This window comes from Microcaecilia unicolor, chromosome 4 (genome assembly GCF_901765095.1).
Source record: "Microcaecilia unicolor chromosome 4, aMicUni1.1, whole genome shotgun sequence".
Classification (NCBI taxonomy): Eukaryota; Metazoa; Chordata; class Amphibia; order Gymnophiona; family Siphonopidae; genus Microcaecilia; species Microcaecilia unicolor.
In genome coordinates, this window is record NC_044034.1 from 348,658,872 (window position 1) to 348,672,352 (window position 13,481).

The 13,481-nt window shown below is 44.5% G+C and overlaps 1 protein-coding gene across 2 annotated transcripts in view; it reads right to left on the reverse strand.

Moving 5' to 3' along the window:
- Nucleotides 1-844: 844 nt before the first annotated feature.
- KCNJ6 (potassium inwardly rectifying channel subfamily J member 6) overlaps nucleotides 845-13,481 on the reverse strand; it is a 63,887-nt gene continuing 51,250 nt past the window's right edge. For both annotated transcript variants that reach the window (XM_030199688.1, XM_030199687.1), the window contains exon 3: nucleotides 845-1,170. In XM_030199688.1, coding sequence (XP_030055548.1) covers nucleotides 845-1,170 — 326 coding nt within the window. The remainder of the gene's footprint in view (nucleotides 1,171-13,481) is intronic.

Genomic DNA, 13,481 nt, shown 5'->3' on the forward strand with positions numbered 1-13,481 from the left:
TTACTTTTTTGTAAACAGTTTCACAGTATACCAGCAGTGTGTTTGTGCTACTGTTCTGCTCTGACCTACCTGCTGTATGGCTTTTTAATATATAGCTTAAAGTTGAATGTAAAGAAAGATAGAAAGATCATGCACCCAAAACTGGTGAAAAACAAATAAAAACAGCAACAACAAAACAGAGTGGTAGTATACCCGGAATACTGGAACCAAAATGCCTACTGAATATTTGCTTATTTTTCTTGAGTAGTATTTTTGCTTTTTTTTTGAATCTCGTTCATTGTAGAATTCTATTTCTAAACTTACATTAATTACATAACCCTGTACATTATTTAGAAGTTTCTTTTTTTTTACTACAATTCTCTTTTTTTACATGCTGGGTTTATTACTAAAATTGGAGCGACGGCGTTATGTACATTGTCCCGTTGGTGTGCAGTCTTTCTGCTTACCTTGGCCATAACGTTGTGGTGCCCATATTTTCTGGGCATCCTCTTCTGCTTATGAACCCTATTGAGAAAGAGCTAGAAAATGCGGGGCTTGATTGCTTTCAATCATTGCCACTTGTTTTTCAGTCTTTTCTTTCCTTTCTTACCCCGTATATCTTTTTTGCTTTAATTTTTTTTCAATGAAAAACCTGAATTCAAGACCATGTGCACAACTGGAAGTGTACCAATTTGGAAACCCTCTGATATGAGGAGATATATTGCAGATTAACCAATGCTTTTGCTCATTTGTTTTTTAAATGAAGCTTTGATTCTGACATTGGGAAGGTGGACATTTTACACCTTAAATGCTTCTTTATTTCCATTGAAAAAGAAATCATAGAAGGTATTGTTCTACCACGGTTCTAAACTTTGGATTCGTTCTCTAAATTTGCCACATCTCCATTTCTTTCTGTTTGGTCCTCATAGATCTTCTCCCCTTCTTCAGGCTTTAGCTCAGCTTCCTGATTCAGTTGACTAGAGATGGACCAGCTCAAGGGCATCTCGGCTCGGCTGGCCATCTCTGCTAGTTCTTTGGCACTGTGAGGGGGTGTGTTGGTCTCGTAAGTGTCATGAAAACTGTTGTAGTCAACCTCGTAGAACCCATCTTCCAGTGTGAGCACTGGCGTGAAGCGATAGCCCCATAGGATCTCCGAGGCAACGTAGGAGCTTCGAGCTTGGCACGTCATACCTGCAGGAAGACAAATAAAGCTGTAATGTAGAACCAATACTTCTGCAAACATTTATCTTCCTTTGCTTGGTCTTCCAATCTAGCTGTTATTGAGGGAGAGATCGTATAAGAAACTCTCTCTTTTTGTATTTGGTGTCAGCCAACCATCATGTATGGTCTTTATCCATACTTATTTACACCTATGTAACTTTTATCAGGGTACTATGTATGGTTTAACATTTGGTGTGAGAAAGGCAATAAATATATAACGTAACATACAGTCTAGCATGTTTCTATTTTTTTCCTCATTCCAATCTATAGCTAGGAAAAGTATTACAACAACCTCAGGCCAGAGGAACAGCATGCAACCCTTTTCAGATCCATCACATTTTACAATACTAGTATTTACAGACTGCAAGATATTTTGAAGAAACTTAGAATATGATGGTTGATAAAGACCACAAGGCCCGTTTTGCCTTCCTACTGCATATCCATAGGATCTCTGGTTTCCTGCACTTCCCAACTAATCCTCTGTACCTCTGTGTTACTGTTTCGAATTCCAATAGTATTTCTGCCCCTATCTTCTCCAATGGAGAGTACTCTACCCTTTCTATGAAGAAATATGTTCTTACGCTATCCCTGAATCTATATTCTTCCAGCCTCAGTTTATACTTCCATGCCTCCTGGTTTCTAGAATGGAGGTGGGCAACCTCAATACTTGAGGGCCGCAATCCAGTCAGATTGTCAGGATTTTCCCTATGAATATGCATGAGATCTATTTGCATACAATGCAGGCAGTTCATGGAAATAGATCTCATGCACATTCATTGGGGAAATCTTGAAAACCCGACTGGGTTGTGGCCCTCCAGGACCGAGGTTGCCCAACCCTGTTCTAGAATTTCCAATAAAATGTTGCCTTTTATGCATAAATTCATACCTCTGAAATCTATGAATGCTTCTATCCTATCTCTCTCTTCACAGTGAATGTGATGTGGATCAAAATAGAGGAACTAGAAACTGTAAGAAGCTTCCTGTATCCTTGAGTAAGCCGGGGGGGGGGGGGGGGGGGGGGGTGGGGAGAGGCTGGAGGCAGAGTCCTAAGGATAGAACTCCACCCCAAACTGCAGACAGAGCATGATAGCAAAATTGCAAGATAGTATGGGTTGAGAGGAGAAGCTGCAGTTTTCCTGGGAGCATACAAAATACACAGAGCACCACAACAGAGGGAAAATGCCTCTTGCCGAGCCTGCGTGGTGGAAACTGTATATTATTATTATAACTAAGAGCTCTGGAAAAGCCTGAGTTTGGTTCAGGATCTAAAAATGGCAGAAAAGCTTACAGGCCTGTAACTGTAATTTGAACCCTGGACGTTCCAGTAAAGCTCCAGAGCTGTACCATGCTGTTGTACCATGCAGCAAAATAAGGAAGGGGCTAGGGTGCAAAAACCTCATAAACAGGATGGTGCGGTTTACCAACAGGGCAGAATCAGTTACACCCAGGAAGATGTGGTCAACTGAGTGGTCTTGCAAGAAGATGAACAAGCGTTCCGATCAATGCTGAAAAAAGCCAAGCACGTACGGTAAATGGAAGGTGGTGACTACAATATATTATATCCAATAAGGTGTGTTACTGTCATTTTGTCTGTATCCTAAATGGGCATATAAAAATGAGTGTACTTCCTATTTCTTTGGCGTGAGACCGTCACAGCCAGCATACCTTTGTGCAAGCAGGGCTGCTCTCTCACATGAGAAACCAATCAATTGTATCTGCATTGGCAAGTAACCCTATTGCTTTCTCATAAGTGGTCTTGAATCTCTTATACTCATATTTGGAAGAAGAATAAATAAAAGCATTTCAATGCTTGTATATTCTTTGGAGTCTCAGATATAGAAGTAATTCTTGTGTAGCAATGTTCTGTACTCCCAGTGAGATATCACTGATCTGCTAATAATACAAATACTTGATAAGGTATCTAATAGAGAGCAAACTGCTGCAGCCTTGGGTGATTTATTTCTTCCTAGGCAGAGATAAATTGACCCTAAAAAATTCAAAACCAACAGGTCTAGGAGAGAAGGAAGAGAGCATGGGCGTAGATAGAGAGATTGCAGAGCTTGACGCTCCAGCTCCGAACACTATATAGACAAGATACTGTGTATTACTAACAGCTGTTATCTTTTGATTGTTTTTGGCACAGGGGGTGGTCATAGTGCTTGTGCTATAGTGTGCCTGTAAACCTAAACCTTTGACGATGTTTTTGGACTGCCTGAAGTGGAAAGCATGGAACCATGAGTGAAATTGCTGGAAACAGTGTTTTTGTTCTAAGACCTTTTCTTTTTGGTTTTTCTAGAAGAGTTAGTGCTGCAAAACTAAGGATTTGAATGCAGCCCTAGTATGAACGTGGCAGCGTTTCTTGCTGCTGAGCTGAGGCACTGCCTGGATGTAAGAGCTGCAGGAAATAGTTTCAGAGACATTGTGTCTGCACTGCTATCTGGAGTGGACTGCTTAGAAGCAGCATACAGGCATTTAAAAAGATGGCGGCTCGGCTATTAGAGGAACGCAACTGCCAGAGTCTAGCTGCTAACATTTAAAATCTAGCATTTAAAATCTTTTTTTTTTTCTGTGCCTACGTCAAAAGAAAAAAAGATGGCATGTGGGAACTTGCTCCTTTTGCTTTGTGGAATGAAGTGGTATATTATAAAAATGCACTTGCCTTTTTTTTTTAATTATTTCACAGAGAAGGTATTGATTAATGAGGGAAGAATTTTCTTCATGCAGAACTGTCCAGTGGTGTTAGAAATTTGTGAGTAAAGCCTTTAGGGAGCTTTTGCTGATCTCCAGGGAAATTCTGGCTTTGTTATTTATTGAGACTGTGACTGCTGCAGAACAATCGCCTGTAAGTGCTTGCCAAGGGAATAATATGTAGGAGGATGCTTAAGCAAGCCCTACCTGAGAATCTGTGGAAGTGTACATTGCACTCAATGCTACGTTGCTTAAAGATGTTTACATGTTGCATCTCTGCACATCTTCAACTTCCCTTATGTCCTGGCCCTTATATTGGTCACTGGTATTTTACAATATCACCCCTTTGTGTAATACTGTACTTCCATTCCCCTGAGAACCCCTTCAACATATTCACCCCCTCAGAGTCCACAACAACAATTAACAGCAAATGGAAGACGGATCTGACTGAAAATAATAGGAAACAGCATAAGGAATGACAAGTCAAATGCAAAGTGCTGATAAAGGAAGGCAAAGACAGACTTTGAAAAGAAGATTGCGTTAGAGGCAAAAACATATAGTAAAAACTTTTTTAGGTATATTAAAAAGCAAGAAGCTGATAAAAGAATCAATTGGACCTCTAGATGACCGAGGGGTTAAAGGGGCTCACAGGGTAGACAAGGCCATAGCAGAGAGATTAAATGAATTCTTTGTTTCAGTTTTAATTGAGGAAGATGGAGAGATACCAGTGCCACAAAGGGTATTCAATGCTAATGAATCAGAGAAATTGAAACAAATCTCTGTAAACCTGGAAGATGTAACAGAGTAATTTCACAAAAGAGTAGCAAATCACCCGGACTGGATGGTATACATCCCAGAGTACTGATAGAATTGAAAAATGAACTCTGGGGGCCAGGGGTGTGCTGGTAAATTTTTAACAACAGGCTCTTTCTCTGGACGTAGCCAGCTCCGCAGTTGGAAGGGCCAGGGGTGGCCGGGGGGGGGGGGGGGGGGGGGGGGGAAGCAACACTTGCCTCTCTCTCCTCCCTCCATTCGTGCGGGCACGCTAGGTATACCTTTGCTGGCAGCCAATAAATGGACTGCCACCACTCCCAACGTCTTGCTCTGAGCAGCATGCTGGAACTTCTCTCACATGCTCGAGAAGTCCCAGCCTGCTGCCCAGAGCCGGAAACAAGGAGCGGGGAGCAGCAGTAGTCTATTTACTTGGCTGGCAGGGCTCAGCATCCCCACCAGCAAAGTAAAAGATAATTCAGCAGGGGGCCCAAGTCCACATTTTGGGAGCCAGTTGTTAAAGTAGCAATGGAGGGCCCTACTTTAACAACCGGCTCCCAAAATTCTTAAAAACTTAACAACCGGCTCTTGCGAGCCTGTAAGAGCCTGCTCCATCACACCACTGCTGGGGGCCCTTCTGAGCCTTGGCTTTCTGTTCTAGGGGGCTAAGGGGAAAAGAGAAACCATTAGGATTGTCAGTCTGGTCCACAGTGTCCCTTGGTGCATACTGAAAGGAAAGAGGCCTGTTTCCAACAAGACTAAACTGATCAGGGGTTGCCAGTCTGATCCACAGCTTCCTCTGGAGATATATCAGGGAAATCTGATCTTGATCCTTAGAAAATAAATTTGTTACTGGCCTTCAGTCCTTCTTGGGGAAGGGATTGGATGCCGGGATCAGTAGAGTAGGTGAGTGCTGAGACCTTGAGAGAGACAGGACTCAACTTTTGGGTGCTGCTGGACCTGCTGATCTGTAAGAAGAGAAGCACCAGGGAAACCAGAACCACAACAGAGAGAGCACAGCGTCTATGATTTGAGCACAGAAGACCTGTCTGCCTATAAAATACAGTGAGAAGAGTGATATACAGAGCTTAATCTATGTCCAGGAGTTAAAGTATAATTATGATGGATTGATAAAAAGAGAGAGGCTATTGATCAACTTAAACAAGACTGAAGGCACATTACTGAGGAGTAAAAAGTTTGAGAACTGTCCATCTTGCAAAAAGGTATAAAAGATGTATGAGCTTGAAGGAGAGAACATTGCTTCTAGGAGACCAAGGGGCTCATTTTCAAAGCACTTAGACTTACAAAGTTCCATAGGTTACTATGAGGGACATTATTGCTATGATGTCAAAGTCTGACGTTGGATGTTTTGTACAAAATGTCCAAAAACCTGAATTATTATTTATTATTATTAGTTGTATTTGTACCCCACGTTTTCCCACCTATTTGCAGGCTCAATGTGGCTTACAATATTCCGTTATGGCATTTGCCATTCCAGAGTAAAAGAAACAATTGGTGTTACATGAAATACATGGATGACAATATCGAATTAGCTTACAAAGTTCCGTTATGGCATTCGTCATTCTGGAGTAAGTGATACATTAGAGTTGCATGGAGTACATGGATAACAATATAGAATTAAGCATACGGGTATAGCGAGACAGTGTTAAGAGTGTAGTTGAAGTGGTATTGTGTTATCATTAAGTTATTGCTCATTGTGGTGCTCATGATCTAGTGCAGGGGGTAACGATACGAGGGCCGCTTGATAACAGTGATCATAATATGATCGGTTTTGATATTGGCATTGAAGGAAGTGAAACTAGGAAATCAAGTACGCTAGCGTTTAACTATAGAAAGGGTGATTACGACAAAATGAGAAAAATGGTGAAAAAAAGACTGAAAGGAGCAGCTCGCAGAGTAAAAAACTTGCATCAGGCGTGGATGCTGTTTAAAAACACCATCCTGGAGGTTCAGGACAAATATATTCCACGTATTAGAAAAAAGGGAAAAAAGACTAAACGTCAGCCGGCGTGGCTAAACAGTAAGATAAAGGAAATCATTAGAGCCAAAAAACAATCCTTCAGAAAGTGGAGAAGAGAACCAACTGAAAGTAACAGGATAGATCATAAGGAATGCCAAGCCAAATGCAAAGCGGAGATAAGGAGGGCAAAAAAGGACTTTGAGAAGAAATTAGCGTTGGAAGCAAAAATACATAGTAAAAACTTTTTTAGATACATTAAAAGCAGGAAACCGGCCAAAGAGTCGGTTGGGCCGCTGGACGAAAATGGTGTTAAAGGGGCGATCAAGGAGGACAAAGCCGTAGCGGAGAAATTAAATGAATTCTTTGCTTCGGTCTTCACCGAGGAGGATTTGGGGGGGACACCGGTGCCGGAAAGAATATTTGAAGCGGGGGAGTCGGAGAAACTAAACAAATTCTCTGTAACCTTGGAGGATGTAATGGGTCAGTTCAGCAAGCTGAAGAGTAGTAAATCACCGGGACCTGATGGTATTCATCCCAGAGTATTAATAGAACTAAAAAATGAACTTGCGGAGCTACTGTTAGAAATATGCAATCTGTCCCTAAAATCGAGTGTAATACCGGAAGACTGGAGGGTAGCCAATGTTACTCCGATTTTTAAGAAAGGTTCCAGAGGAGATCCGGGAAATTATAGACCGGTGAGTCTGACGTCGGTGCCGGGCAAGATGGTGGAGGCTATTATTAAGAATAAAATTGCAGAGCATATACAAAAACATGGACTGATGAGACAAAGTCAGCACGGATTTAGTGAAGGGAAGTCTTGCCTCACCAATCTAATGCATTTTTTTGAGGGGGTAAGCAAACATGTGGACAATGGGGAGCCGGTTGATATTGTATATCTGGATTTTCAGAAGGCGTTTGACAAAGTGCCGCACGAAAGACTCTTGAAGAAATTGCAGAGTCATGGAATCGGAGGTAGGGTATTATTATGGATTAAGAACTGGTTGAAAGATAGGAAGCAGAGAGTAGGATTGCGTGGCCAGTATTCTCAGTGGAGGAGGGTAGTTAGTGGGGTCCCGCAGGGGTCTGTGCTGGGTCCGTTGCTTTTTAATGTATTTATAAATGACCTAGAGATGGGAATAACTAGTGAGGTAATTAAATTCGCCGATGACACAAAATTATTCAGGGTCGTCAAGTCGCAGGAGGAATGTGAACGATTACAGGAGGACCTTGCGAGACTGGGAGAATGGGCGTGCAAGTGGCAGATGAAGTTCAATGTTGACAAGTGCAAAGTGATGCATGTGGGTAAGAGGAACCCGAATTATAGCTACGTCTTGCAAGGTTCCGCGTTAGGAGTTACGGATCAAGAAAGGGATCTGGGTGTCGTCGTCGATGATACGCTGAAACCTTCTGCTCAGTGTGCTGCTGCGGCTAGGAAAGCGAATAGAATGTTGGGTGTTATTAAGAAGGGTATGGAGTCCAGGTGTGCGGATGTTATAATGCCGTTGTATCGCTCCATGGTGCGACCGCACCTGGAGTATTGTGTTCAGTACTGGTCTCCGTATCTCAAAAAAGATATAGTAGAATTGGAAAAGGTACAGCGAAGGGCGACGAAAATGATAGTGGGGATGGGACGACTTTCCTATGAAGAGAGGCTGAGAAGGCTAGGGCTTTTCAGCTTGGAGAAGAGACGGCTGAGGGGAGATATGATAGAAGTGTATAAAATAATGAGTGGAATGGATCGGGTGGATGTGAAGCGACTGTTCACGCTATCCAAAAATACTAGGACTAGAGGGCATGAGTTGAAGCTACAGTGTGGTAAATTTAAAACGAATCGGAGAAAATTTTTCTTCACCCAACGTGTAATTAGACTCTGGAATTCATTGCCGGAGAACGTGGTACGGGCGGTTAGCTTGACGGAGTTTAAAAAGGGGTTAGATAGATTCCTAAAGGACAAGTCCATAGACCGCTATTAAATGGACTTGGAATAATTTCGCATTTTTAGGTATAACTTGTCTGGAATGTTTTTACGTTTGGGGAGCGTGCCAGGTGCCCTTGACCTGGATTGGCCACTGTCGGTGACAGGATGCTGGGCTAGATGGACCTTTGGTCTTTCCCAGTATGGCACTACTTATGTACTTATGTACTTATGCCTTGTTGAATAGATAGGTCTTCAGAGATTTACGGAAATTGAGTAATTTGTAATTTGTTTTTAAGCTAAGTGGTAATGCATTCCACAGTTGCTGAATAGGGAAGAAGGTCATTTTTGAAAAAAGGAAAATGTCTCTATATATATATTTTTTGAAAATACTATTTTGAACCAGATTTTGTGCTTTGTGCGGTTTATTTTGGACCACTTAAGAAAAAAATAGTCCAAATGAATAACGTACAAAATCAAGCCATTGGGATGTAGGAGGGGCCAGTATTTTTAGTAGACTGGTCCCCCAGACATCCCAGGAGAGCAATGAGGCACCCTAGGGGGCACTGCAGCGGACTTCAAATAAATGCTCCCAGGTACACATCTCACCGTTGCCCCCTTATCTTGTTTGCTGAGCCCCCTAAAACCCATTACCCCCAACTGCAGTACTGAAGTACAAAACAAAATCCAAAACACAACAAAAAGCACCAAGAGCCTTCAAAAACGAGACACAGATCCTTTAATTGTGAAACTTAAAAGTCAATCTTTCAATATGGACCCGACACGGGCTGTGTTTCGGCGCACAGCGCCTGCATCAGCAGTTTAATTCATTCATCAAAGAACGAGGGGACCGATTTTGTTCCTAACGTGCCGAGCAACTACTTTATAAAGTGCATGGGAGGACGTTTTGTTGCTGCACACAACATCTATCTCATATTAGAACATATTTGACCCCTGACGCAGGTGCTGTGCACCGAAACACGGCTTGTGTCGGGTCCATATTGAAAGATTGACTTTTAAGTTTCACAATTAAAGGATCTGTGTCTCGTTTTTGAAGGCTCTTGGTGCTTTTTGTTGTGTTTTGGATTTTGTTTTGTACTTCAGACCCTCTCTGTGCTGTTTTGTTGGACACAGATGGATGATGTCATCTGATGGAGCCCTGATGCGGATGCTACCCAAGGTTCTATAGCCTTAAGAAGCTTTTGGCAGTGTCCCACTGCTTATGCGCACGTGGCTTCCCACCCAGCGTAATCGTGCAGGACCAGCAGAATAATATCAAAGCAAAAGAATATAACTCTTAGAGGAGGCAGGGGTGTGTGTGAGAATTCATGTCCTGCTGTCCTCGGAGAACATCTGCTACAGATGAGTAACGTCGAGGTCAAGCAAGAAGACAATTCTCATAGATGGGAATCCCTAACTACCAGGCTCACCAAAAACAACAACTCAAGGACAATCGGGGCTTCCAATGGCAAGGCTAACCAGAACCAATTAACCTGAAAGTATATACAGACCTGTTGTGAGGGTGCAGCTTGGAACAGAAGAAAAATGTGCCTAGAATGTGGAGTTGGATTCTATACACCAAACAAATTCTGCAGGACTGCCTGATCAAACCGTGATGTCTGCCAATCTCTCCTGAACCGCAGATGCCAGGCCAGAAAAATGCAGCCATGAGAGTCTGTACATTGCCACACCTAAAGCAGAGAGTCAGGACTTCACACCAAAAAAAAAAAAATCAACGGTGCCCCTAGCCAGATACTTCCTACAAATCTTTTGCTTACTGGCTAACTGGCGAAGCTCTGCGGCCTGCTCCGGTGGGAGGGAGTCTGCAAAGGTGAGCACACTGGACATCAGGCTGATGTAGAGCCAATAGGTCTGGATGTGAGATTTGAGCATTGAGGCCTAGAAAGCCTTTCTCCCAAAGGAGTCCAGAGACCAGAGTCCGAGCCTCTCCATTTGGGGGAGCCGAGGTATGAGTGTGGGAGCTGTTGGCCCTTTTGAGAGCGGATTTGACTACAATAGAGTGGTGTGGCAATTGAATCTTTTTGAATCTGGGAGCCTTCTGGACTCTGTATGCAGAGTTCACTTTCTTAGGCACAATCTGCGCAGAAAAGGGGTCTCCCAGTTTCTCATCTACACATCCAGCATGATATCGTGTACAGGAAGTGTCACAGCCTACTGCAACAAAGAATCATAGTGCAGGACTGTAAATAACTCAGCCCTGGGCTTGTCCTCCATGTCCAACTGGAATGGAATGGCTGTGGCCATGTCCCTTAAAAAGCCAAAATAGGAGAGCTCCTCTGGAGATGGAGAGGGATCTGAGGTCTTTATCTTAAAGACCTCTCTTTTGAGAAGCACTGAGGTTTCTCCTTTGAGGCTCAGGAGCGGTTTGTCTCAGACTCAGCAAAATAGTAAGATGTCCGAGTCTGTGCCTCCCTCGATCTGCTGGAAGAAGGTCCAGGCCTCGATGACGGGTGCCAAGTTGCAGACTGACCCTGACACTCCAGGGTAGCTTCCTCCCTCGATGTAGAGAGGGTCACTGCATTGTTAGCTGCCATCATTGATGACCACCTGACAGGCAGGGCATGAGCTTCAAGGATGGGCTAAGGTGGTTCCATGTCTGGCACAAGCACCCTTGATGCCTTGGTAACGCCGCGTGCATGAAGGCACCTTAGCTACTTCTGGAACATGGCTTGGATCTGCTCCTCAAGGACAGGCATCAGAAGAGGCTGGGATGGTGCAGAATGGCATGGGAGTCAGTTCGTGCCAAATCGAAAGCAGGGTCTCGGCTGTGTGGAGACTTCTGTGACGGCACAGCAATTATGGAAGGGGAGTGCTCCTCCTGGTGCCGACGCTTCTTGGGTGTTGGCGATGATGACACTCTGGAGCTCCCGGCACCATGCCTTGAGAAGGACTTACGCCAATGCTTCTTGGTCTGCACAGCATGTTGGGAAAACATGACTAAAATCGCAGATCCAAAATGTTGAGAATGGCCGATTTTCACATCATGGGTCCAACTCAAAATTGAGTTGAGTTCCACGCTTAGTTTGTCATCTAATCTATGATTTTCTAACTTCCTGTGTAATAACAATGAACTCAAAGTGTTTTTATTTTTGAGATGTTGTTTCTGGTGACTTTAGTCATGTTTTCCCAGAGATAGTCACATATGTATGTATTTAGATTTAGATATAGTTACATGTGTGTGTGTGACGGACTGTATAGGAAGTTACCGGTACCCAAAACTCCCTCACATGGCCACATTAAGTTCTGCAGTACAGAGCAGAAAGGGTGTGACTCAGCTAAGGCATGGTTGAGGCAGAGGGGAGACAAGAGCAGCCCTCTAGCATATTGCCTTCACCAATGTGCAAGCTGCAGAAACGTAATACAGGTAGGCCAAGTTTGACCTTGGAACCTTGTGAAACCTATTCCTGGAGGCCAGGCCTGGTTTTGGTTAACCTTGAAGACAAAAGACTAGTGCATACTGAAACTGTGGGGCCCTGTCAGGGAGATTATAACTGCATCCCAAGGGACTTTAATTCTTAGGTTTAACACAGCTGTAAAGGGAACAGGCTTTAATATTCTTTTGACTATAAATAAAGTGTTCTGTTTACTTTCATCTCTCTGAGTGTCTGTGTCTGTTACGGCTCTGCACCCACACCCTCGTTCACACTGCTACAACACACAGACACACATACGCACATAAAGAAGCCAATTTCTAAGAGCGATTTACCTTAGTAAATGGGCTGTTTGAAAACTACCCACCCTCCCTGTGAGTAAAAGTATGTACTGATGGATGTTTGAGTGGGCGTTCTTGTCAAGACCTGTTCTGCTTTGACTGCTGCCACTCTTTGCCCACCCCCAGAAGCTGCTGCCTAGTTTACATAATGATTCAGCTGGTCCTGATTTCTCTTCATGCTACAGGTCTTGCTCTGCTGGCATTTACGGAGAGATCCGACAGTCAACGTGATTTAACTGGCTAGAAGCAGCTCCTGGCCAGTTAAATCACCTGTTCAGGGCTAAACTGGTCATTTTCAGTGGCCATTTAACCGGTTAGGGCCAAATTCAAAGCCAGCTATTATGGAGGCATTCTGGGGGCGAAGTCGGCACTTGGCTGGTTAAATGTAGACATTCAGCACTTAACCGGCCACGGTAAGGCATAAATAGGACCGCATCAGGGGCGTAGCCAGACTTCGGCGGGAGGGGGGTCCAGAACCCAAGGTGAGGGGGCACATTTTAGCCCTCCCCCCCGGTGCCGCCGACCCCCCTCCTGCCATTGCCGACAACCCCCTCGCCATTGCCGACCCCGCCGCTGCCACCACCAACTTTGCCCCCCCCCACCGCCGACCCTCTCGACCCCCCTCCCGCCGTCAACCCGCCATCACCTACCTTTCCTGGCGGGGGACCCCAACCCCCGCCAGCCGAGCCGAGGTCCTCTTCTTCCCCATCCCGTGCCAGGCTTCGTTCTAGTCTGACGTCCTGCACGTACAACGTGCAGGACGTCAGAAACAGAAGGAAGCCTTTTGCGGGAAGAAGAGGACCTCGGTTGGTGGGGGTTGGGGTCCCCCACCAGCAAAGGTAGGTGATGCCGGGTTGGTGGCGGGATGGGGGTTGAGAGAGTCGTCGGCAGGGTGATCCGGGGTCAAATCTACGGGGGCCCAGGCCCCCCTGGCCCCACGTAGCTACGCCCCTGGACCGCATACAAGTCAGTCCTATCTTTATGCAGTGCCCTATAGCTGGTTAAGTGCTGCAGGCTCCAGAATCCTGGAAATTCAATGCCGGTGCCTGGATACGTCCTGGCACTGAATTTTCGGGTTTACTGCTGGAGGTGGTCAGTAAACACTGATCACTGCCGACTGAATATCAGTCTGTACGTTACAGTACAGTCTCACTTATCCGACCTTTGCGGATCCGACCAGCTGGCATATCCGA